Raw genomic sequence first — 27,420 nt, forward strand, 5'->3', positions numbered from 1 at the left:
TTAAATTTCAGAGGATTCAGCTGGGAAGCAGAAAGCAGTGCTTTTCTTGGTTTCATGTTGCGTGGTGTAATTGGAGACTGCCATTTCTATCTGTGACATCCATGTTTTCTGTAATAAGAAAAAATATTTTGTAAACCAAGACAATCTAAAAAAGTTCCAGTAATTCAGATACGTAAACACCCAGAGCTTTGAGTTTTATTTAGACTTTCTTCAGGCCCCATGTCCTGATGAACATGAATTATCCCAGAACCAAGACTTTCCCAGTTGCTCAGGCCCCTACACGCTGCCGGAGTCTGTCTCTGGAGCCAGCAATTTCCAGTGAAGGTTTCCTTTTTTGGTTGGAAGGTAGGATTTTAATGCTGTGTTTCCTTGTAATGGTAAAGTTTTCCACAGGCTGATTCACCCGTTTTTATGTAATATTTATTAGTTTAATGCTGTCCCTGCAGTTTGGGCTCCCTGTTCCTCTGATTAAGACAGCTGCAGTGTTATTGGCATCACAAGTTCTGTTCCCCTCAGGGATCTGTCGTGTGTTGCTACAGGAATTTCAGTTTCTAGCATCATGCTGACAGCATTCAGCTCTGTATCTACTGTCATCCAGGTACGAGGGCAGGGGGTGATGGCTGGAGAGATGGATTTACAATACGTAACTAACTTTTCTCTCTGCTAATCCAGATGGTCTGGGTCACAGAAGCTGAGTTGTTTCTGAATTGCTGTGATTAGACAAATGAGTTGGCAGCAATAAAAGCTTAAGGTCTAGCTGTGCTTCTCCCACCCCAGAGTTTTTGTTTTGCCTAGTCAGGAGCTGCTCTCCCCTCTGTAACGCATGTGGAGACACTGAGCTTTGATCCAAAGAGTAGAAACGCACGAGAAGGGGCAGCCTGTTCTACTTCATGACACGCTGGAATTCATAAATTTAGTTATTGACTCATCTGTTTGTTTCTTGTATGTGTTTAGACCCTGAAGGAGTTAAAAACATCACTTTGAAAAATAGAAGGCTGGAGAGAGAAATTGGATGACCTACAGGAGTCCCAGCAGATGATGTGACAAGAGTCTGCATGTGCAGGCTGTATGTGCCTGGCAGAGCACAGAGCTCGGCTTTGGCATGGGGCAGTTGCTCTGGCCCCTCTGGAGCTGCTGGCAGAGGAGGGTTGGATGTGCAGGGGGGTGGTGGTTGTGGTTGCTTACACAGGGATTTGCCAGATGGTAGCAGACCCGTAGGAGGCAGGATGGAAACTGCTGAGCTTTTCAAGGCTCAGGGAGGAGAGCAGGGGAAGAGAAGGGAGGGCCGGACAGTGGTATGGGTTTGTGAGAAACAGCAAGGTATTTTGGGTCTGCGTTCTCAAGTGTCTGCTGAGTATTTGGTCTCTGAGAGAGAGGTGGGAGTGGGGCAAGGGTCTCACTGCATCTACATTCAGTGTATTGCATGCACTCCCCGTGCAGTCGGTAGAGCGCGGTATGGCAGCGAGCAACAGCTGGGCCGGGTGAGCCAAGGTCTTGCAAGGGAGTTGGGAGCCGAGGCTCTTCACAAAAATCAGGAGATCTAAGATGCAGCTCGCAATGTAACAGCCTGCTGCTTGGGATGAGTCAATGGTAATATGACACACACGGCTTCATTCAATTTGCCGTCTCCCTTTTGATACAGCTTAGCTAGCTCAAGGCCCTGGTCTGACAGTGCTCACCAGTAGCAATCTCATCCAGATCATCTTCCTGTCTGCCTTGCACAATCACATCAGCTAAACCCATGAGCTCATCCTGGCTAGCAAAGTTTCTTTAAAAAATATGTTGGTCATGCTAAGATTGGGCTTCTTGGGAGCTGAAATAAGGTAGTTCATTCAACCAGTGCTGAAAAGTCTATCTTTCCTAGGGCTCAGAGTGCCCAAAGTCAACATAATGTGGTAATGCCACCACATCCAAGTGAAAAGAATCTTTCACTGAAGAGTTTTCTCCTTTGATGAACTGGACTTGGGAGACACTGAGAACACGGTAGCCGTCTGGTGTGGAAGAGAAAGGTAATATTTCAATAACAGGAGAAGGTAACGACTTCTTAAGTAGACACCTATTCCAAGTACGGAAATGGAAAGAATTCACTCGTTGCTTTTCCCTGAAAAAGTCTATCTACTGAGATTTACTTTTAAGAACTATTAGCGGTAGTCAAATTTCTGTGCATTAGGGATTAGAGAATGAAATTCAATTTACAGGAGAAAAATACTTCTGTGAAGTGCCTACCACTTTCAAATGTATGTGCATAAAGTGCTGTTACTAGAAATGTGGTGTGGTGTGAAAATGTGGGGTAAATTTATATAACAGTGGAATTAATCATACCATCTGTTCAATCTGAAATTGCAAGATGTGTGTCATGCATAGATGAGCATGATACAGCTTTCTGATCTGAGTACTACTGCACAATAGTTGGGGGGGTTGTTTTGGTATTGACTTCTCTGGAGGGGCTGACAGTCTTCATTTCTGTGATACAAGAAACAGCATTTTTTTCTTTAGCAATCAGAAATTATAATGTTTTTGAACAAGAATATGACCTGCTATCAACCCAATGTAAAATTGGTACACGTTCAGCAGCAAAAGTTCTGTAACAAATGTGTGAGCCAGAGCACTGGGGTGTTATTTTGTTTTGGTTTAGTTTTGGTCAAATGTCCCAACTGTAATAGAGTCTTATCACAGCATGGCTGCTTTTAGGCTGTGATCCTCCTTTAGGGAAAGTGTAATTGTGTAATTAGAGAAGGAAAAAGAGGGTGTGCTACTTACCTTGGCAGTCTCTGTCTGAGCTTGTAGCAAGAAGATTGCTATGCACTGACGATACCTATTTTCATGCTGTATTAGGAAAGCATTTCGCAGGCTGAAGACTGTGGAAAAGTATGAAGAAGTGATATAAATTCCCTCATGCAGCTGTCAATCCAATTCTATATCACATTGATTATGATTGAAGAAATGATATATGTAATTATCTTTTCTTATTCTTAATAGGGTGATGCACCCTGATAGGGCTAGGTTTTTTTGTTGTGTAGAAAGCTTCGTTATTTCAAAAAGTTAATTCTGCTTGCATTTGTTTTATTTTTAATTACTTCATCATTGTACAGCTAAGGTGCTTTTGAGTCTAAATGAGGATCATTAAGAGAAGTTTCCATTCAAAGTGGACTAAATCATAACTGAAATTAGAGTATAACAAATATAAAAAGTTAAAGGCCCCATTTTTATTTTATTTCAAACAGGTCTGTACGATGGTTGCTACGTAGGGATTTGGCTGCGCTTGGGCTGATGGTGGGTTTGGGCTCTCCCTGGGGCATCTGCCTGGGCTGGTGCTGCTGCCCGGGGTTCCCCCAGTCGGCTGCCGGCAGCAATGTCTCGCAGGGCCGGGAGTGTTGCCAGCAGCCCTTCGGTTCCTGCCAGGCTTCTGCAGAAGTTAATCGGTGACTCTGGATGTTACAGCAGCATCTCCTGGGCTGTGGATGACTTTGGGCATTATGGGGCAAGTTTCCCTGCAAAGGGACAAATCAGCCCCAATATTTCATGTTTGGAGTGAAGGGGTGGCTTAAGTCTGCAGCTTCAGGTAGCCAAAATCCTGTGGCAGATGGCAGGTGTGTGTCCTGGTTTGGCTGGGATAGAATCCTAGGCCAGCCACGCTAGGCAGGCCATTAGCAGTTTTGAGTCAGCCAGGGCAGCTGACCTGAGTGAGCTACAGCTGTAGCCTGTACCATAATGTCATGGTCATTGTAAAGGGAGAAGGTTTGCTGAGGAAGGGGAGCTCCTGCTGGGGTTCCTCCTGCCCCTCTTCCCTTCTCCTGCCCCCAAGGAGTGTGAGGACCAGACATTCTAGGCTGAGTATAACTTTGTATACTTTATTTGTATTGCTCTTTTGTTAAACCTGTCCTTGCTTCAACCTTCAGATCTCCTTTCCTTTTCCTGTTTCCCCTTCTCAGCTGCGGAAGGGTCATTGTGCGATAGAACAACTGCTATAGTTTAGCCCCTGGTATGGGCTAAACATAGACAGCGTGCTTGGGTGGGCTGGAGGTGACAGGGAGGCGGGCAGTAATCTGTTATAATGTGCTGGATTCACGTGGCGCTGCTTTATTTTAGCTGGAGTTGACATTGCTGTAAGTGAAGCAACAGTGACTGAGGCTTGGGATTGCTTCCCTGCGAGTGGTGGCCCTAAGTGGAGCCCTGCTCCTGAACCCATGCAGCCCAAGGACAGCGTGGATCTCGAGCTGCCAAGACAAGGCAGCATTTTTCTGAGTCTACTACAGCTGACGTATCTTTTTGATAAACTTATATTGTTCATGTAGTTTGTTCTGAAGCCTTTGCACTGTGTAGAATATCTTGCTGCAGCGTAATGCTTCTTGTCCAAGTGTTTCAAAGTGCTTTACAGTCAGACCTCAAAATGTTTCTGGAAGATAAAATGTCCTGTAATTCTAGTTTTATAGAAAGGAAAGTGGAGCACAGAGTGGTTAAATTACTGCAGCAACTCAGCAGAAACTTGTAGCAGCAGAGGGGGTATGTTTCAGAACTGACGCCTCCCGTCTGTGTTCAATGGGAATACAACTTTGCAGTCCTAAAAATGAATTTTCTGGGCAATGCTCGGATCAGGCTCTCAGTATTGTTTTCTAAAAGAAATTCTGCAGCTGCAAAGTTTACCAGTCTTTGATATAGCGACATACCTGTAGGTCTGGCGCCTTCAAACTTAATGCAAAGCTTTGTTAGTGGAGCAATACTAAGCAATGGCAAAGATTAAATCCAGAGCAGAATGTTAAAAGGAAAGTAATTTCCTAATCAGAAAGTACGTTGCTGCTTACTGTCTTCAGAGATGGATTCCTACTATTACACTTACATGCAAATGTACATCTCTTGTACAAAGTCCTGGCATTTGCAGATAGTTCTGCCCTTAGGGTATCTTCCTAGTGTTATGAATGCACCATTATACCTCTTAGGCCTCCACTGATATATGGCAGGCTTTGGGCTAGAATTATCCTGCATGATTATCTGCCTGCTGCCAAAATAGAATTTCTATGGTATTGCGATAGTTTGGGTTGGTTATTTTTTTTCAATATTGCAATTTTTTTCTAGTCCTTGTATCAAGGTATGTTTCTTTCCAAAGTGAGATCAACTCTCAGCAAACTAATGGATGCAAAAGTACTTGTTATATAAAAAAAAATAAAATCAGGGTTTCATTTTTGATTAGTGTGATAGATCAGTAAAAGTCACATGCTGCCCTTTCTGAGAACACGCTAACCGATATTTTGCTGACACCAGCAGTAAAAGTCTCCCTGAGATGGCAAATAAATTGACAGTAGTCCCCAAGGTCACATGTTCCTGACAATGTTTAATCTTTTCTTTTTTTTTTTTTCTGCAAAGGGATATTTTCCGTTGTCACTGGAAGTGTTGCTTGTTGTTTTGCACAAAATGGTGGAAATCTGAACTGTAAGATCCCTATAGTAATTTTTTCTCACTATTTTTATTGTACCCTACTCTACTCTACCTGTTCAGTATTAGGATGAGTCTTCCAAGGTGTTGCAAGACTACAGGTAAGTAACGGAGACGGAGACTACCATAGCTACAGCTGTAATAAAGCTGGTAGGAATATATGGGAGAGAAGTCAGGCAGTAAGGTCCAGAGTGCAGGGAAGGGCCATAATCTGTGGCCAGAGCCTGGGCCGGGATGCATCAGGTAATTTTGTCTGTTCTGCTGGTTGCGGCAGGGTCATGGGGATAAGAAGCAGCGTGGTTAGAAATCTCTGAATGCACAAAATGCTGGCTTGGAAAAAAAAAAAAAAATCCAAAAATCTTGCTCCTGTCTCTGTTGTGGCTTTTATGCCCAATCTTGTATGTGTAGACCAGAGGGTGGCTGCACCGCCCTCTCCAGCACCCAGAAGCTGTTGACCTCCCACCTAGTCTGGGCTTTGGCAGGAATGTGAGTCTGCCCTCCCCTCCAACCCTCAGGTGAGAGGTGGCTGCTGAGTTTGCTTCATTTCTGCTGGGTTGGTAGGAGACTTAGGCAAACAGGCAGTGCCTGGATCTCCTTTAAAAGAAAAAAAAGTTATTCTCTGTGTTCAACCCCTTATCTTCAGTCATTTGCCTTTTATTGCCTACCTTTATTTCCTATCAGCATTGATGCTGAATGCTAATTACTCTGGGTGAATATATTTCAAAGTTATCATAAATTTCACAGGCTTTATGTTTATTTTCCCTATCTATTGATTTCCTACAGACCCCTCTAACTCCCTGAGCTTTTCCTCCCAGTCTTTAGGATTAGGATGGCTGACAGGCCCTGGAGCCCAGAGATTTGTGTTTCTCTTATTTTTCTTTGATATAGACGGCTCCTGGGATCTGGGCAGTGTTAGACCGAGGTGTGTGAGAGCCTGCATGAGCAGCTCAGACCAAGGGGAGGCCTGATTTTTCATGCCTGCTCCCTCACCCAACCTCTGATTTGGTGACTCCAGGGATGTTGTTTTGGCAGGGTAAGGCTGGTCACTTTCTGTGGAGGTCAATGTTCCTCCCTTCCTCACCCAAGAATGCAGCAGCAGATGTTACTGGGGCAGTTTCCCCTGGTGATAGATGTCTGTGATCAAGGAAGCATTGATGTATGGTGGGTGATTTTCATCCTCTTGATAGCTGATGGGGAGGTGAGTAGGAGCAGCAGTAGGAGGTAAATCTCTTCAGCCTCCTTGAGAATTGCTGCTGTGCATGTGTAGGGACACCCAGGAGAGCAGTGCGCTGGGGTGCTGGGCAGTGGGACAACTGAAAAAATGCTACATAACTACTGCAGAATTGAAAAAGTACTTGGGAAAGAGGCCTGGGGTTTGGCAGAGCGTGTTAGGATAGGTAGGACAAGGAAATACTTGGTTTGTGAGAAAGAAGTCATTGCAGTCTTCATATGTCCTTTGGGTTGAGTGGATACTATCTGACAGTCACTGGTGTGTACCTGAAAGTCACTGTTAGAGGCAGGGGGACATGGAGTGTAAGGTCTGTGTTAGCAGATCGTGCCTTTCAGTAGGAGCAGACCTGTGAAGCCAGACAGTTCTGAGGCGCCAGTGTTTGCACTCCAGGCATCTGGGGGTGGTTTGTGGGCCAACAATGCCTTATCCTTATGCTGCCACATACACAATGACTTGAGGTGGTATTTATGAAGACGTTCAAATGCATGTGGGCACATACCTGTAACGTGGACAGGGTCAACATTTTTCAGTATCAGTCTGTCTAGCGGGATGGGCTGGTCTAGGACTATGCAAAACCCACCCTCTCTTATGAAGGACTGCAGCTCAGGAGTGAGGGAAGGACAGACAGGGATTAAGCTGGTGTCTGAGCCCCCGTATTTCTGTGAATAGAAAATGAAGTTGGTTAGCTGGTTGTCTGCCATCTGCTCATGAAGTATAGGCACTATAAACATCCCTAAATTATGTGTTTTCTTTTATCAAAAGTACTCAGACAGCTTATTTGCCTGAGGAACCTCAGAAGAACTCATTGGTACCTGGAGTTCTCCTGCAAGGTCACATCTTGTACTGAAAAACCACAATAGAAACACAGTAGAAGTCTACAGACAGAAAACAGTCTAAGGTGTTCAAAGGTCTTTTTTTTCCTCTTTCCCCCTGTCCCTCCCCACTTCTTTTAATAGCAGGACTTTTTCTCCATTCCTTGGCAGTGCATTTCCGCATCTTCTCTTGCATACTTGCAGAACACACAATTGCTGGGGCTCCAGATGGGATGCATCCCCTCACAGAAGATTCACCAACACATGTATGTGGGGCAACTCCCAAAGAAACTTGCCTGTGGGCACCAGGCCCCTTGGATGCCTGCTCCCTTCATTCCCCCATGTGCTATGGGATGGTGCTACTGTCTCTCACTGCATGAGTTTTCTATCTCCTACAAAGGCAGAACAGGTGCTGCTTTAAAAAAAAAAAAACAACCAAGAAGTCTTTAAGTCAACCATGAACTTCTTGAGATTCAGCACAGGTCTGCTTAGCCTTAATTTATGTCATCTTCATGAACTGCATTAGCTAGATATACTCCTACACTGAAGCTTTAGAAATTTCAGATCATCCAGTGCTTTTTGTTTGATGGCTAAATACAGGTATTTATCATCTGTAGAACTCTCTCTAGCATCTTTCGTCAATAAAAGAATTCTTAAGAAGAGTTATTATGTCTTGATTTTAAACTAGGAGAAATCAAGGCAAAGAGGACACATACAACATGCTGTGCTCGAACTCAGAATAAAGCCAGCTTCCACCTATTTTAGCATTTCCCTGTTCTCTTTCTTTTTCAATCTTTTTTTTTTTGTTATTTCTTTAAGTTCTGTTTTCTCCAGCATAAACATTTATCGGATTGCTGGACTGAGTCATGAGAGGAGCGTTAGAAAGCTTCTTACATTCTTGAAACTTTTCTGAGCTTTAGGAATCCAGCACATCAGAACAACACCAGGAAAATATTAAAGGTTTTGTAATGTAAATTCTGCCTATCATAGTATTCCTGTAACATACTGAGCCTAGAAGCGGGGTTTTGAATCAGTGTTATGGTTGGCTATTTGCATAAGAAAGTATCATCCGTCCTTCACGCCAATTAGTCAGCTTGTATTTTTATCATTAGATCGGTCTTCCAAAGTGCATTCAAAATATTTACCAAGCTAAAAAACATAACAACTGCAACCAAGTATATCTCTGTCCATTCATACCTTTCTGTTACGTTTAATTTTGGTAATTAATAGGAAATCATTGAATAGGAAGAGGTAGACATCAAGGAGTCTTGTGCTTTCTGAGGAAGAAAACAAAAAAATCAGTTTGATGGTGTGATTATTTTAAGGAATTGCTGTCGTAAGATGAGGCACATCTATGAATCACTGCACCTTACAGAGCATTTTTAACCAAGAAGCATGGTTTCTGACATAGCACACAACTACTCATCACCTAGTCTGCACTCTCAAATGCGATGCTTAAAAAAACCCCGATGTCTCTTGATGATTTTGGGTACTGATACTTGTACCTTGTAGCACCTACTTCATTATGAAAAAAACACTGTTTACCTGCCAGGAAAAGTGACCTGCATTACCTGGAGTTACCTACAAGTACAAAAACCTGGTAAACAGTGAACCTTCTGAAAATGGCAGACATAAAAGAAATAAGGAACTGCTGAGTTTTCCTGGTACCTTTAAGTACTGGTATGCTGCCCTCTTCACCAGCTTTTGCAGCGATGAATTGTTAATTGATAACATCACAAAAGCCTTTCAAAAACCACAAAAAATAGTGTTGGCTTATCTTCTTCCTAGGTTAGAGGTCATGAGGATGTGAGGAATATAACAACAGATGTCTGTGAGAATGGTTCAAAGTCTTTCAGGTTGATCTCCAAGCCATGTTGAAAACTCAGGTACTTATTTATAATAAATAATAGGGAGCAATTTAACAAAGGCAAGAGTAATTTTTTAGCAGCTTCCTGCAGGAAACCTGGACTCTCTACTGGATTTGCAGAGTTTGGTCCTTTGGCCTCTTCCTTGTATATGGCTCCTTCTATCCCGTTCCGTGAATCTTTCTTTCATTTCCCTTTTTGCTCCCAATTTTCTGTCCTATTTCACTTCCAGTATCACCTTCATTCTCTGCTGCAGGCTTTACCCTTTATAATCTGTCCTCTGGCTACTCTGTACTAATAGGGCATCTCTGGACTTGAAAAATAGGCACAAAATGACCAGCTACTCTTCACAGAAAATGGGGTTGGTCAGAGCTATTACTTCCAGGCAATCTTGCAGGATCCTAAAATACTTTCTTGGGTGTTTGGTTCTGAGGGTTTGGCTTGAAAACTTCTTGGCTCATTAACATTACACAAAGCAACATCAGCAACTACTGAAAATTAAAATTTTAACTAGGTCATGGATCAGCCAGCTGCATGGAGAATAAAAAGCTATCATGAGGACCTTCTTATGTGCTACTTTCAGAAGACTACAAACAAGCAAGTTAATGTGTATTAGACCTCTTATAAAAACTACCCTTCTGTGAGTTTGTGAAGTCAAAAACTTCTTGAAGGGTTCTCCACAGCATCTGTTGTACAGCAGTGGGCCTCTGTGGGTGTTACACGGGAAAGAATTATTTGTTGTAAACTCTACTGCTGGGGAGAAACTTTTCTTCGATCTGTACTGTGTTCACAGAGTTGTTGAATGACGTCAGTTGGAAGGAACCTCTGGAGGTCTGTGGTCCAACCTGCTGCTCCAAGCAGGCCAAGCTAGAGTAGGTTGTTCAGTCAAGTTTTGAATACATACAAGAAAGGAGACTCTGCAACATCTCTAGTCCCCTGTACTAATATATGACCAGCCTGACTGTTAACAAATTTTCCCAGGTATCTGATGGGGGAATACCCCAGGCTGTGACTTACATTGTTATGTCTCATCCTTTCTCTGTGCAACTCCAAGATGACTTTAGCTCCATCTGCCATAAACCAGCCATCAGGCAGTTGAAGGCAACAGTAATGTCTTCCCTGAACCTTGTCTTCCTACATCTGAACAAGCCTGCTTCTCAGCTGCTCCTATTCTCGATTACAGGATTACAGAAAGTATGCAACTGTGGTCTCAGTGATCTCAGTTTCATTCAAATAAACACAGTTCACCTTACACCAATTTTGTGTCAATCTGTTCAGAGTGGTGACTTTAGGATATGTTGCTTTCTGTTGTTTGGCATTTACTTGACTTGTGATTTCATTTCTGTCTTGTAAGATATTTCATTCAGACAAGTGGCCAAATGCCAGGCACTTTTATATTGCAGATTGCAGGCAGCTGACTGTCTTGGTGAAGCAAGAGTTATGCTTATTTCTCTTTCTCCATTTTCTAATTACGTATTGCAGAAAGAAACATGGACGTTCGATGGCCACCCTTACATCCTACATTGTGGGCTGATATCTCAGTGAATGCAGAGGTAAGCATTGGCAGGAGAGAACTCAGTGGCTTGCTTTCTCCTCTGCCTGCCACCTCCTAAACATCAGCACCAAACTTTTCTTCTCCCCTCCGTGTCCCTGATGCTGTGCCTTCTCCTCTGCTACTATAATTCTCCTCACGTGGGAAGGAAAACAAAAACACTGAAAAATGGACTGTGTCCCTTTTGCTGCTCCCTTTATAACAGCAATAATGGTGATGGGAGGCAGAAAGAGTTGCATGCTGCTTCTCTTCACTTCTGCTCCTCAGGAGCTGGAGAAGGAAATGTAGGACATGGGCTGTGCTCATTTCTGTCGAACAGCTACAGCCCTCTAGCCACTGTGGCATGCAGCTTGCAGCATCCTTTCAGATGATGGTGTTCTCCAAACTGCCCAGGCTCTGCTTCCTGGTCATACAGGGAGGAAATCCTCTTCTCCTATGCAGGTGGAAATTCTGGAGCAGCTCCCAGCAAGCAACCTGTGCCTCGCTACAAAATGGTGCCTGTGTGTCTGGAGATATGAATCTCTGCTCTGCCAGAGTGATAGACAGCTGTGAGCAGCGTTGTAGAAATCAACATTGGATTGTTGCTGTGCTACCTGTGGAGTTAATGGCATTTGTATGAGTGCTCTGTTCATAAAAGGGAAGCCACCCAGCAGGATAACACCTTCATGTTCCAAGGTACCCATCAAAACAGCAGTCTTAGCAGAGATGAAGTATGAAATAAAAATAGGGAAGATCTCTGGAGTTTTCAGTAATTTTCAATGAACCACGTAGTGGATATGGTGCCAGAGAGGTGAGGTATGTTAACATCAGTTCTCCAGGCATGTGGGGCACCTTGTATAGGACAGTCTAAACTTCCTGTTTTCCTATTGCCGTGTTCTTGAACGTGACAGTAAAATGCTCCCTTTGAATAGCAGGCATTGTCCAGTCAAGCTGGTTTCTTCAGCACCTGACAGACTGAATATCTAGATGTGACAATAAACAATCATGCAGATTATTCATCCTTTTGGTCGTTTGGCTGTTTCTCAGTTTCTCTCTGACTTCTGCTGTTTCTTTCCCCCACCTGCCCAAATACTGTTGCAGAGGTTCATTCTGGACCTGCCATTACAAAATATGATTCTGTCAAGCTAACTCCTGATACCAGGACATTTAGGGACATTACCTGCTAGTGTTAGTCTCCCTTCATGAAGGAGAAGTCTGTTTGCTGAAGACAAAATGTTTTCACTGCTGTTTTCTCTTAAGCTTTGCTTCAAACACTTGACCCAAAAAAGAAAAAAAGAGAGAGAGAGAATAGGGAATCTTGCATATCTGATGATGAACTGGGAGGCAACCAGCAGTTAAACAAATGAACATGTGTGCTCTTATCTCAGGCTAAGTATATCACACAGCTAGTAACTGAGCATGACTGTGTTTCTTCAGCAGTGCTATTGCTTAAATGTGTTTACGCTTTTGAAATGTTAACCTGAATTTTTCTTTTCTGGAGCGAGTTTATTGGTTTTGCAGCCCTGCATGTGAACAGTCATAATCCTTATGATGAGAGCCACTTGATGATGTTGCCATAATGCTGTCTGTATGGGTAAGAGGGTAACCACAGTAGAAAGGTACACATGTTCTCAGTTATGCTGTGTAATTTTTTGTAATGCCTTTTAAATGTAAATAGAAATTTCTTCAGCTTAGCTTGAGGGGTGAAAAAGGCAAAAAAATTCTACTTTGTATCCTTATGAAAAGGTAGTAATACTTACATCTATCCCATTTCATTCTGCCCCCTAAAAGCAGACACTGGAGAGTCCTTCTGGAGCATATGATTGTACTCCCTTGGGTGCTAGCTGAGAGCAACCCATGCTGCCATCCAAGGCGCTGTGTACAGCCTGCCTGTCCAGTGCTTGCAGCAGTCAGGCTGCAGCTGCTCCTGTTAGAGCAGAGTGATCCCCAATAACTAGAACATAGACAACCAGCCAGCTTTAGACCGTGCTATAAAGATAGATAGGAAACTAAACCTTCCTCAGGGAAAAATGCCCTTTAAAAACTGCTTACCTCTGGGACAAAAAATCTCTTGTCACGATCCCAGACCTGAGGCCAAATTATGACCTCTTGCAGCTGCCTGAACTTCTGAAAGTTGTCCAACCACTTGACTTTACCTTCCAGATCCCCTGAAATATGTGAAACATTGGTTACTGCCAAGACGGGCAAAACCAGTCCTGTTTCTACAAGATGCTGAATACTGATTTTCTCCAGTGGAAGCCAAAGCGCCTCAGATGTGAAGCCCCAGATGAAATCTTGGCCTCATTGTAAAAAATGCCTAAACTCTTCTTAGGTCAGCGGAGCCAGAATTTCAAACCATGCATTCAAACATGCTTAAATTCACTGCCAACTGAAAAGGCTGTGTTTACTAATCTGACTGGGGAACAGGGGGAATCATATAAAACTCAATTAAACTGTAATCTTAAAAAGGTCTTTCAAAAAAATCCTGCCTTTCTAAACTGTCTGAGGTAGTGAGGGAAAAATAATTTTCGTTATGTACAGCCTGATCAAAAGACTATCGAAATTAATGAGAATTAATTTCAGGGAAGTGGTGCCAGAAGTGACTGAAGTATTTAACTGGGATGGGGGTGCCTCAGAATGTGAAGAATGGAGACTAATTCTGTGCTGATTCAGGGCCATTATGGGGAAAACTTTAATGGGCCTGCAATTTAAATTCCAAGGGTTTTTGTTGAGCGATATAGCAAACAATGGTTTCAGACACACACACATATATGCACCAGAAGGGGAATGCTGGGACTGCAACTTTTCCCTGTGTCACTGATTCACTAATCAAAAAATGAAGGCAGATTTTTGTCAAGTGTCTGTGAATGAAGAGGGTTCACCCCTCTGTCTTTGGTTTCCTCGTCCCAGAGGTATCCAAACTCTGGAACGATCTGTTTCTTTGCCAGTAATATTCCCCAGATATCCTATGTTCTTTTGGGATGATACCTAAAGCTGCTGTCCTCCCAGCAGAAGTCCCCAGGCTAGAGATAAAGCCATCTTATTTTCCTACGAGACCCATTCTGTGCTGAAAAGTGTGCTCCTTGTGTGGCCATTAGGCTAGGCTCCTCATAAGTAAGACTTGGCAAGAAGAGACAGAAGCCGTCTCTCTTTTAGGTGATAATTCTGCCATTGGAGTATTTACCCAAGAAGAAGGAGCCCCAGATTTATCTCTCTCTAGAAGATGTTAACTCTCTCTCTGCCTCATCTCCCAAGGAGATGTCTCAGCCTTCAGCCTCCAGGATGGTGAGAAGGATGGCGGCAGAAAGTGAGTCACCGTGCTGGGTAGCTCCAGGTCCTGGTGTGCTGCTGGTGAGGATGAAGCTCTGTCTGGCACCTCTCTGTGCCAAGACTGGCAGGGTAAGTGTTACGCTGATGCACTGTCTTTGATTTCAGTGGGGGCTACATGAGGCCCTTGGGGAATAAAGCTGTCTGCTGATGTACTATATGACCATAAGACAATTAGAGATGAACTTACTTACAGCTTCCTGAACAAGACTGAATTAATAAATTATTTAGAATTAATAAATTATTTACTTAAAATGCAGGGAAAAAAATGTTCCTGGACCAACCCCTTCTTTTTCCACAATAGCTAGAGAAAATCTGTAGCTGAGATAGCTCTTCAGCTACTTTACGTGGTAGGACCCTGTCATTTAGTGAAAGGTCACTGACATAATATTCCCCTTGTGAGTGCAATTTTATCCTATTAAGGATTAGCCCCAACAAATCCTCCCTAGACATAATTCCAACTCAAAGACTTCTTTGTTTGAGGTCTTTCTTGATTTGTTCCAGTTTGTGATCTGCTCTTAATTGTTTACATGTCACTGCAGATGATTCTGAGCAAATACAAGTGACTCACTGATATGGGAGTCCTGTGACCTTGCTCAGAGAGGCTTTGACAGCACAAGGGTGGCACCAATCATTTCCTACAGAATGAGGAAAGGTTCAGGATTGTAGAAAGGTGCAGGCATCTTCACTGCATCTCTGCGGGCAGACTGGACCAGTTCACACTCAAAGGACATGCATGAAAAGGCCACATAACTTGCTAATTGTTAATTGCACGCTTAACTTTTAACCTTACTTACGTATGGACTTTTCCACCTTCTCCTTAAGTGACTGGATAAAACCTTTCTCTGTTTCATCAGTGCTCCTCTTCCAGATGTTGTTAAGGAGGAGGGGATAGCGTGTTAGGCGATGCAAAGGAGCAACCAGAAGCTCCGGTAGATGTAGCCTCTTGCACTCTTTGTTTTGTTCACACCACTGCTGAAGACAAGGAAAACCTGCCTTAGGCCTCAGCTTGCTCCCTGGCAGTCAGCTGACTGTAAGCAAACAGGGACTAATTAAAGATGAATTTCTCACGCAGTGAGAGTAAGGGCCGTGTAAAGGCTTTCTACAGGGGGAATTGCATGGCTCCTCCAGATTCACTTTCTGCATTGCTGCTTCCCATTTCAGATGCTGTGGCCATGCTAGCAGATCAAGTAGTGCTCTTGTTTATGTGTCATTTTAATTTTACCAGGAAAACCTCAGTTACATTTGAGGGCCACCTTACGTTTTAGGGTCACCTGCTGCTTCCCACTGGGGAATGTTTTCCTAGGCATGAGTGTATGAAATCCTTGTCAGGGAGCAACTGATGTGAAACTCCCAGGCCCTAAAAGCTGTAGAGTTTAGCTGCTACAAAGAGGTGTCCTCCCAGTTTTGGGCTGCCTGTGAGGAAAGCACACTTCTTCAGGCTTCTCTTTCTATGCCTGTAATACTGAAGATCAACCTGAAATATTTACAGGACACACACTGGTCTGCTAATGATAGAGCAGATAGAGCAGAGCCCTCTCCCTGAGAGCCCCACTGCTGTACTGGCTGGAGCTGTCAGATGCGGTGTCAGCAAAGACAGAACCTGCTCTAGTGCTGTAACTTTACAGAGACATCACTGATAGCTCTTTCAAACTTTAGAGGGAGGTAAATGCTCACTTACTGGTAGTGTTTTGATACCAAGTTATACATTTGCTTGATTTATGGTTAAGCAAAATCTGTCAGAAGAGCTAAGTTGCAGAGGGGTTGCTTACTGTTCTATCCAGGGTGTTCCTCCCTGTAGGTACATGGGTCAGTGAATACACATGAGCAAGGAAAGCATCCTGTCTTTCTTGCCAGGGCTTAGGCAAAACCCACCTTTCTCTCTCATCGTGGGCTCCCAAGACTCACGAAAGTACTGACATGCTCCTGGATTTCTATTCCCCTTGTTTTGTCTTGTATCATATACCTGTTTCCTTAAGCAGAAGGAAGCCATCATACGCTTCTCCAGTTTTGAGGTGTGCGTATGTCACTGCTGATGTGGCATAGCATAGAAGCTGGGGACTGTTTTGTACAACGAAACACTTGAGAGAGATTTTACAATGTGGCTTGATTTTTGGTTGGTTGTGGTGTGGGGTTTTTTTTCCTGTGTTTTTTTTCTGTAACCACTTCACTTTGTTAAGGTGGAGGTTACCAAGTCAAGAGATCATGAAACCTCTGGATGACAGAGGCTGGCAGTACATATTTTCTGCCTGCAAAAATGCAGCCAGTTGTTCCCTTTTGGCTTCGCCTCTTGCCTGTTCTAAAGTGCAAGTATGGACTTTCACACATGCAAGGGAACATACACTCAGAAGGGTGACTTCACATCTATGATACCCTCTGCAGTTCAAAAAAAATCTGTGTAAAATGCTTCCTACACAGTTTCGCTTTCAATGAACTTTTTTTTCTAGTGTGCTGTTAAAATCCTGTCATAAGGCAGGAAGGCTGAAAACAACAACAACAACAAAACCATCACTTTACTTTCAGGTAGATGCCAAAATCTTCTCTCTGTCTCAGGTTTTCCAAGTAGAATACAGCAGAGGTATAATTAAGGCAATAAATCTGGTGTGTCTGGCAGAGGTCACCCTGGAAAAACTGCAGAAAAGACTTGGAAACTTATCAAGGAAGAAAAATGTCATGACAAAAGGAGGAACAACAGTTTTTGTTTTGTAATAGTTAAATAAATTTTACCTGAGATTTCCTCATACCTAGGAAAACAGGGGAAGAGGGAAAGGAGGATTTTAAAAAAAACTAAAGGGCAAGTTAAGAAGTGGCAAAGTAGTAAAAAAATCACAACAGTGCTCAAGCAATGCATGGGAGCACAGTTCTAACAGCTCTGCAGAGCTGTGAAGCATTCTTAGACCTTATTCTCATTAGACATAAATGATGTGCAATTCATGTAGAAACTGAAGATAAAAAACACCATCTATGCAACAGATTTACATGGCCTCATACAGGATGTCACTTTGTGTCCAAGTGTGTTAGCTGGCTCTTAGAAATGTTGAATGCCATCTGTGATAAAACACAGTTTTGTCTGGTATTTTGTCTGTCTCACACAAACATTAGCAATAAGAACGCCCGAAGTCAGAGGTAACGGGGGTGAGAAACCAAGCTCTAGCCTCCCTTTCCTTTTTAAAAATCCTGTCCCTGAGGTAGGGTCTGGTTTAGCATTTTCCCAGAAGTTTTCTAATGCCTCTACTGCTAGGGAAAGTTCAGGTCCATGCATTGATTATCTGTCTGTGTTAATATTTCCAGCTTCTCAGTCTTTGGGATGTTGTGCAGGAAATAGAGCCCCTGGAGGCTGCTGTTTGGACAACTGCCTTGTTTACCATGCAGACTGCCCAAAAGGGTTGCAGGGCAGTGCTTGGCAGTGGCAGGACAGTTGCGCCTGTGTCTCTCTTTTGCTTAGGAGACACAGGCTAAAGTGCAAGAGGTATTTGAGTCCCATTGAGCTCTTAATTAAGCACTTTAGTATGCTTGTGAGTCTGGTCCATGGAGTAAAGGAAGGCTCTGTGTGATGGACCAGAAGGTGCCCGGGAACATCCAGTGATGGGGCTGGGGTCTGGTCTGAGGGAAACATCTTCCATAGAGCCAGAACCTTGCCTCTGCCAGTGGCAAAGTCTCCTCAAGGTCTGGGCTACTGTTCCCCAGGAAGGGAAAATCTTTCCATGCTTTGTTCCCCATACGGAGCAGCTTTCCACGACCACCTCAAACATGCCAATGAATAAAAAGAAAAACATCCTACTAACAGGAGGTGCCTGAGGCTGAGACCAAACTGCCTGTGGCAGATGGTATGTCCTTGACTGACTCGATTGCTCTAAAGCACCTGCATGCTATGATAAATGGTCTGCTGCAAGGACCTGCTGATATTAAGCAAAATACTTCTAATTATGTTACCTTTCTGAGCATGGAGCTGAAATCCATAGAAGAGTCTGACTTGCATACGTGGTCCCTCACGGTTTCAAAAAAAGTTTTCAGAAAGCTGAGGCTTATCTAAGTAAAGGGGAAAAAAAAGAGAAACTAGCATGAGTGATCTTCTGAAGTTAAGTTAAAACAACTTTATTTCCCATCCCTTGTCTCTTCGAAGGCTCCAAGCCTAATGGGGTGCCTATACTTTTATCCCTGACACTGCCAGAATTAACTTCAGAAATACTCCTGGAATGCTTTAATTAGCCTGAAGCTAAGACAAATCTATACAAATACCTACTTACACTGTGGTAAAGCCATATGACAAAAGTTTTGACACAAGATTAGTTATTCCATTTAAACTTATTTTAGGGTAGCAGCTGTATTTAACATGAATTGTCATGGAAAATTACAATAGATTAATGGTATCTACTGGAAAACACTGACTGTATGACAGAGCTGTGACAATTAAGGAAGTCTTCATGGCTGTTTGAAGAAGATACCCCTTTCATAGTTTGAGTTTGTTTCATGCTATTGGAGATGACAGAAATTTCTATATAATGCCATAAAAAGTCACGTATTCACCATAAGTTAACTTTATATGTTTGCACTGGATTCAAGGGTGCCCACACTGTCAGTCAGATGTGCCTGTGTCAGCAGAAAGCCTGCTCCTGAGCCCACGCTTGCCTCCTGAACACATTATTTGCACACTAATTCATGACCAGGCTCAGCATTAGGCCAAATTTTAGGCCAGAAGGGAACATCATCCTCTGTGATACTGCTATGAACTGCTGTTGTAGCTGCACACACTGCTATATGTGGTGTATTTATAGGGGCAGCGTTGATTATAGGATGATGCTTATTCTTTCATTTTGACAACAGTATATTTAACACCCTTTACAGCATGCATTTTTTTTTATGGATTCAGCTTGCTGTCAAGAAGAAATGCGTGCTATAAAATGCATGAAAAAAGGCATAAAAGGCATTGAGAGCAGCTATTTTCTCCTACGTTTGATCACTATTTTATATAGAATTGTGCATAATAGATGATCATTTATCATCCTCATTCGTAAAGACAACAAAGTTAGAAAACAAAATAGAAAAATCCGTTAAAGAAAGATAGTTCACTCAAGCTGTGACCAAGCTCCAGCCAATCTCAAACCTTTTGTGATCGCTAAATGGCACACAGCAATATACCCCACTCCCTTCTTTGAACAAGAACAAAGGAATCGGCAGCCACATATCAACTGAACTCTAGTACCTGGCTGCATGTGTGACCTTAGCCCACAGTAAGTGCAAGGCGACATACATAACTAAAAATTTCTTTCCTTGTATCTCCAAACCTGCTCAGGTGGTCACTCACAGCAGCTCAACTGGTGTGCGGTCAGTCACTGAGCAGAGGTCACTTGCTCGTGTGTTTGAGCTCTGGCTAATTGTGCCTACTCTGAACAGCTTTCCCGCTTTTCTTGTTTTGGCTAAAAAGGGAGATGTTAACTGTTAAGGTAGGTGAATTACAATGTGGGAAAGAACTTGAAGTAAGCAACCGGTTTAGGGCATGTGATGTGATTGTGAGCAGTCATTCAACTTTGTGTAGCTGAAAAGCCCCTTTCAAAATTCACTTCTCTATTAAGGGTGAGGTGTCCTGTAAAAGAGCTCTCAAGCTAAGAAAAACTGTTTTGCTTCTAAAGTTGTGTAAAAGCTGTTTTGGACTTATGGGTTCCTTTAACTTTCAGGAGCTGAAAATGATCTCCCAGCAACTGGCCACAAGCGGCAAAGAGCTGGAGAGCATCACAGCCAAGCCTTGTGGTCTCCCTCCTCCTGGAAGCTGGAGGGTAAGTAGCACATGAACACAGAGCATCCAGTCTATGTGGGAGATACCCTTCCACTTACACGGGGGAAACCCCAGCTGGAGAGGGGTGGTCATTGTTTTATTCTAACTTGCTCTACTGGAGTGGCATAATAGATAGCAAAGGCTTTGTGCCCATCTGTTTGTGAAAGGAAACTTGTTATTGTAGTTATTTTGCCGTTCTTACTGTTTTGCTGTGAGGATTGTGCAGTCAGGGTTTATCTCCACACATCCTTTTAAAAGGATGCTGCTTAAAACAATTAGTCTCAAACTTGTGTTTGCTTCAGAAACAACTGCCAAACGAGTTCTCCTCCACTTTCAAATACCTGTTTATGTTTTGCTGGAAGCACATGAGAATAACTTGCACTGGTGAAATTCAACCCCCACCGATATACCAAATAGAAATGAAGGAAAGACTAGTTATTTGAACTAAGTTCCAAATATGAGCACTGAATCTGAACAGAAGCTTTGTGGATGGTTTCTTGCCTCCTTTTATTGGACTTGTTGATTTCTGATCTCATTAAGACTTTTATTTTTTTTACTCACCTTGTTTAACTCCTCTAAGTTTGCGAAAAGTCTCCACAAATCCACATCCAGAAGAAATTCATTACTCTGGAGGTATTTTAGAGTGTTCATAAATATCTTTAAAAACAAACCAGAACAAATCCATGTTATTTACTATTTGTGCCAATTCAATATATATCTCTTTTTTTTTTTTTTTTTTTTTTTTTTTTTTCCCCTGAAAAGAGCATGTTTGCACTGTAATTCTTATGAAATGATCATTTGATTTGGGGAGGGCAGAAGACAACACTAACAAACTTTTCCTGACCTGCTTGAAGGCTAAATATTGGGCTTTGTGTAAGCAGGAGGGTATGAGTGATGTCTCTGGGGTGTCTCTGTGACTGCCACAGAGGCAGCTATATCCTTGCTGTGCTCTCTGACAGAAGAGGGGCAACTGAGCCCCCTACAGATTCGTGTAAAGGAATTAATAGCATCAGAGCCATACTTACAGATTTCTATGACCTTTCTAAATGCTTTCCTTCCTACCCCACGCATCTGCTGCTATATAAGCTGTTTAGAGTTACTATGGAAAAAAAAAAAATTGTTGTAATAGTATAAGTAGAGGGCTCATGAAGTTTTTTAATATCTTTGGATTGTTTTATTACCCTGTATTAAGTGAAAACTGCATGTATATTTATTGGCTGTTTAAGATTTTATATTATCTAAGCTCTGATGGTAATCTTGGAACTGTGCTGAATCTGACCTAAACCTGAAAAAGTTTTAAAAAATGTAGATTACTGAGTGCCAATTTTTGTATGTGTGTGAAAAGCATTAATGAAAAAAGTCCATCAGTCAGGTGCCAGGACTGAAGAGCTAGTGAAAGAGTTTGCTTAGCCTTGTGTAATTCTTCAGTTGCCACGAACAGTTGACCTGAGAGCTTAAAGGGCATTTAAGATGGTCCTAAAGTTCCCTGTGGAGATTCATTAGGATCAGTGGAATATTTCTATACTGGGAAGTACTTAGAGTGGCAGGTATCAGTACAACTGGCTACCCAAATTCAATGGGTTCTTTCTTTGGCAGGAGAGTTTGGGAAGCTGGCATGGACTGAATAGTTTGTCGTTCATGGATCATGCAGGGCTGGCTAAGGCTTGTCTGTGGGTTCCTACAGCAGATTCACCAAGGGGCCTGCACACCTCCTGTTATCCTCATCCTTCCCAGGATTCACCTGTTGTTAGACTTCTCAGATCCCTGAACAAAGTGTGCAGAAGGAAGGACGCTTCCACCCTGCCTTAGACCAAGAGCTGGTCCCGTTGTCCCCTTTCATCTTGTTTCCTGTTCTGTCCCACCAAGGAGGAATTCAGCCCACTCCTCTATTTATTCCCTTTACTTTGCAGTACTTCTGGTACTAATTTTTTGGAAACATGGAAAATGTTTCACTAATCTTTTTCCTTTGACTAATAAGAAATCAGAAATGTGCAGAATAGGAGAAAAATGATAGGAAGACATTTAGGGAAGCTTCCATCCATTACATGGGTACACTAACTTTTGATGTGTGATGAATGTAAATAGTGCAGCAATTCTTGTAGCAGCGTGTAATATTCTTGTCCATATTTCAAAGCTCTTAAAACTCACCATGATGGAGGCAATTTGGAGTTTTGGGGAGAGGAGCTGTTTTTTGGTTTACTTGTTTTCTTTAATATTAGAACTACAGGTCTGCTGAATTCTGAGGTTTTCATGCTTGAGTCAGGATAATCTAGCTACAGCTCTATATGAAGTTGAATGAAGAGTATAATGTTACAGACTAGAGGTAGAGAAATATCCAGTATAGTCAACTGGAGAGTGGCTTCAGTTCAGTGTTAGTGAGAAGAGTAGTGGAATATCAGCTGAAATTACTGGAAGGATCTGCAATCAGATGGTGTTTGCAAAGCACTAGAAAGTGATGAAGTGAAAGAAGAGATGCCATCAAGAAGATAAAAACCAACCCAACTGTAGAAATGAGATGGGCAGGCAAGATGGGAATAAACCAAATGCTTAAGTCATCCCCACATAGACACCCAATGAAAGGCTACAGGTGGCTTTATGTCTGCCACACTGAAAGCAGGGCAAATAATGTTTCATTATTTTTGAGAAATGAAATCTGAAGTTACCATCTTGAGAACGAGCAAATGATCCAGAAAGTAAGTACATTCACTTGTGAAAAGTTCCCACACTGCTGCTTCTTTTTTCACTTCTAACCGGTTGTTGACATCTTTCTGCTCAGTCTGTTGCGCCTTTATAAATTCATGCCAAGATTTACTCTATCGATTGAAGAAGAAAGAAAACCACCGACTGTTGCATCAACTGCTTCAGACCTTGTGGAAAGAATCTATGATCTATTTGCCCATGTAAAGAGCTTGACTGCCAGTATTAGTGATTATTCTTCTGAAAGCTTAAAGATTCAGCTAAAAAGATTAAAAACCCTGACATTTTCCTCCAAAATATTTATAACATAAACACACTGAATTTGAAAGTAACACAGTATGTTAGTCTATGTTTGTAGGTTGCTGTATCAAAAAACTGTGGGCAGCTTGCAAGTGCTAAAGAATTTAATCTGTTGTGCTGCTGCTGGAAAGCAGGGATGGATGATAGCTTCCTTTGTTCCAGATGGTAAAATCAATGTACCAAAGGTCTAAGTCTTCACAGGTGCTTGGATAATGGTTTCTTTAGTTCTAAGGTGGCCACTATCACCTTATTGACCTGCTTCAGGCACTGATAGGAGTCCTCAACAACCAAGTCCATGGGGAGATGCATATAACAGCCTGTTGTGAGAAGCGAAAGGTTTGCTTTAGAGGGGGGATAGTGTTAGGTGTGGGTTATCTGAATATCACCCTGGTAGCCCAAGCTTTATGTTTCTATGGGTCCCTGGAGGCCAGGAGCCTTGTTTAACTGGCAGACAGGCTTTGGTGGGATTTCAGCAGCTGAACCTTGGTGTTGGCACTGACCTCTACGTGGCCACCACTGAACGCACCCCTAAGGCAGCAGTGGGGGTGACCGTGCCCTGTTTGGCATCTCTGTGATGCTGCAATTTCTTTCTCCAGATCTGCAGGCACTGCTGAGAGGATTGCCTTGATGCCTGTTTCTAAAGGTGGTACCTCTCTGATCTAGGCTAGTCTAGAAGCCTGACAAAGTGGAGGTAATTGTGAGGGCCCTTGCTGACCTTCTACGGCACCCACAGTTTCCCCCTCACCCCTCCGTTTCAAAACCCAAAAATATACCTTGTGCTTATGCATTAATTTTGCAGAAGGGCCTCCTATCCAGATTAATGTGGTAAAAAACGGCAGCTTGAAAAGAACACAAAATTTTTATCCCCATCCTTAAGTATCATTGCTACAGTATACTGAGTGTTTTGATACCTTAAAGCAGAAAAATTCGTATGTGCTGCAGTCTATTATCTTAACAGTTGAAAGACAGTTTTCCAGATCAGATGCTTGCTTCTGTTTGTCTTTACCCTGTTGAATGACAAAAAAATCATACTGATTAATGCAATGTTTTAAAGACCATTCAGAAGTTTACCCAGCTCAGTAACCTTGCTCTGATCTGTAAGGAGCTTGCCCTTAACTGAGTAATTTCCTTATATATCCAGGCTCTCCTACACAGAGATGAGGCAGTGATGGTAGTTTTATTTGTAGGTATGGGTGGGGCGTGTATGTGGCTTAGGTGTGGGTGTGTAAGATCTTTTTTATGTAACACAGCAGTCTATGGCACAGCAAATCATTGGTATGGCAACAGACAATGGGTTACCCTTGGAAGACAGAACAAATAAAATATTTTGCTTCCTTCAGCACTGTCAGAAGTAGAGGACAGCAAACTCATAGTTGAAATCACCCTCCTGCCATACATATACAAAGCTTGCGTGATTGTTTATTTATTTATTAGAAAATTTTCATTTGAGCTACATGTTGAAAAAGCTGCTTTGGTCAGCTGCAGAGTAGTGTCTATAAAACGAGCTTTTAGAAAGCCTAAAGAGCAGGAAGAGTTTGTCTGTGTGAGGGATCATGAAATAAAACCAATTCCTTTTGGTTTGGCTTTGGTTTTCAGGCTGACAGTGCCACGTAAGAAGTTTAACCAATATTTATGAACTCTAATTTAGTGCTGTGAGCATAGACTTATAAGGTGCTTGCCTAAACTTTATCTGCTCTCTGGAACAGTATACTCATACTTCATGGATTTCTATTGTCTACATTTTAGGCATCGAGCTCAAGCCAATTTTGAAATATGTGTTTGATTATAATATTTAAAATCCAGAGTTTAAGATCAACTCTTAATTTTGAAAGACAGCTTGAAATTGAGCAGAAACAATAATGCAATTATATATACACACACTTAACCAATGCACCAGCAGATGAATCTTCATGGATTAAATCTTATGACATTTGATAGTCTCAGAAATCACTTTTTGATAAATATCAAATGGATTTTATTGCAAATTTCATGTATTTTGATGAATTTAAAAATTCTTTGTTTTAGACAATGCTCCTTCAAACGCTATAGAAATGCTATCAAATGAAATATGAACTCTTGCACACGCTAATCTGAGTACTTGCATTGATTTCACCTGCACAAACTCTTCTTTGATAGTTGAGATTTAGAAGATAAAATGCAAAAAATATTAGGAAAGGAGTGTTCACAATCATATGTTTAGGGGTGCACAGTTATCAAGACACTTTTAGATGCTTTCTGAATGATAAACAACCCTCAGAAAATTCAGATACCATAGTAAGTGAAAATTTTCATAACTGGAAAAGACAAGGGAATGTGTTAGACAAGGAAATTAACTGAAGTGTGTTGGTGTGTATGCTTTTACTGGCAAGTGTGAGTGCCCATGAGAACAGGAAAGGCCTAAGAAAGCATCTAAAAGGCTACTTTGATAGGTAAAGCCTAGATTCCTTCCATGTGAGTAGGAGTTAGGCAGATACTCCAGGGCACTAAGGTCTAGGTTGGCATGCAGAAAATACAGGATACACTGTGGTCAAAGCAACGATGTGATTGACTTACCCACCTTGTGCTCTCTTTCCCTGGGGAGCTGCATTGGGCTCGCTGCCACCGCTGAACACCTTAAATGAGAGCTCCTGTGCTGCCCACCCCGCTCTGCCCTCCTGGTGCCAAGGGCACCTCTCCTCCCACCACCCATGGGGATGGGGGGCAGCAGTGCTGACTGTGTTTTCATGTGCATCACTTGCAGCAGCACTGGTGGCTGCACTGGAGCCACCCTACCTTTCATTGCAGATTAATGTTCAAGCAGTCCCAGGGTAGGCTGAGGCCTCTGAGTTCAGCTCAGCTGCTAGCTGCCTTTCTCCAAGGGCAGTAAAGTAAAGAAACTCTTTATACCCAGGTTAGTTTGGGAGAAGGCAAGGTCAGTGCAAGGAAAAAAACATGGTGAAATACTCACAACTCCTCTTCTGGTAAAAGGCCACCTCGGCTTTTTGGACTCTAATGTGTAAAACAAATGTGTTATCAGTAAAGAAACAAATAGCTAAAACCAAAACTGTTATTTGTATGGGTTTTAATTTTTTTTTTAAATTTATTTTTTTAGATGAAGCCTGATACTCTATTGGCTCAGATTTAGTACTTGTGTTTAGGCAGTTTGTGCACCAGACTTAAAACCCATTAAGCCTGTTGGGTTTCTCCCAGCAAGAAATATGTCTATCTGTGATGGGATCTTGGATGATGCTAAACACTCCCACTTGCTGCAGATGATCAGTATGTGATTGCCAGTTCTTCACATAGGAAAACACATCATACCTCAAGCCAATTCTGGAAGATATTCATTGTTTTGAAGCAAGAATTAGGCTATGTCTGCTCATTAGTGATATCTTGGAGCTATGAAGATATTTAAAACTCCTGTGAATAAACAATCCTACAAACCCTAAGCCTTAGATCTGTCATGGGGCTGCCACAGTGGTGTAGGCTGTAATTCATGGTCCTTAGTGAGGCACAGGGAAGGCTGGGGATCTAGATGTAGGAATGCACCGGCGAGAGGTGAGGAATTTCCTGGGTTATTCAGCAAGAAATTTTAATGACTTTTCTATATGTGGCACCTCTCTTCAGGCCTGTGTATGACTGGGAATCACAGTTGAAACTTTCTCCTTTTAGATTTTGAAGGCCTTGGTCATTCTTTCTGGGGGTGACTGGCTTGTTTGCTTTCATGAAACTGCTGGTTGTGACCTTGACTTACTTATTTTTTGAGAAAATTTTGATCTCTGGTCACCAGCATCTTCTGATCTCTGGCTATCACACTATACTATATTTCACAATAGATATTTGTCGAAATTGCTTGCAGGTCTACATTTCAGTTTCAGACTTATGAGCAACCTTGAGCGATGAGCTGGGTCTGCTACCCTCCTGACTGGAGCACTACTGGAAAGGGTGGCAGGGGCCACTCTCTTCCCTCTGCTTGAAGCTGTGCAGGCAGGAATTTGCAACTCAACTGCTTGCAGATGGACATCCTGGGCTCTGGTTGCTCCTAGCCTGTGGAGGAGGGAGGTGATCCATGTCCTGCCCCCCTGAACTACCTCTTACATTTTGCATTCAGCAATAAAATGCAAGCAAAAAAATAAATGGAGAGGAATTTTAAAACTAGCAATGCAGTCACTTTGGTGTGGGGTAACAGCATCCCGCATGGAGATTGTGCTGCCTCGTGTGTTGTTGCACCGATCCTCCCTCCCCATCCCACACGCACGCGTGTTTTAGTCATGGCTTTTGCTGGGCTGAGACGAGCAAACCCCATCCTGTGTCTGACCTGCGCTTAGCAGTAGGGCCCTGTGGAGCAGGTAGTCCATGGCACTGTCTGACACCAGGAGGTCTCCAGGGAACACATCGAGTCCCGGCAGACTCACTACCACGGAGCTACGCCTGCGCTCGGCTGATCTGTGAGATGCAACAACAACACACGTCAT

General features: G+C 42.6%; 1 protein-coding gene across 1 annotated transcript; it reads right to left on the minus strand.

Annotated features, from left to right (window-relative positions):
• Positions 1–27,420, minus strand: PLEKHG7 (pleckstrin homology and RhoGEF domain containing G7). The gene is made up of 14 exons (XM_086461881.1): positions 27,264–27,420; positions 25,914–25,954; positions 23,878–23,973; positions 22,633–22,782; positions 20,531–20,626; positions 18,130–18,225; positions 16,714–16,827; positions 14,994–15,168; positions 12,922–13,037; positions 12,050–12,143; positions 8,671–8,750; positions 7,161–7,320; positions 2,761–2,858; positions 1–108 (listed from the first exon to the last, which is right to left on the minus strand). Exons 1-14 carry the CDS (start codon positions 27,418–27,420, stop codon positions 1–3), a joined length of 1,581 nt encoding a protein of 526 aa, XP_086318007.1.

The sequence above is a fragment of the Leptosomus discolor genome, chromosome 1 (assembly GCF_034619465.1).
Source record: "Leptosomus discolor isolate bLepDis1 chromosome 1, bLepDis1.hap2, whole genome shotgun sequence".
NCBI classification, from domain to species: Eukaryota; Metazoa; Chordata; class Aves; order Leptosomiformes; family Leptosomidae; genus Leptosomus; species Leptosomus discolor.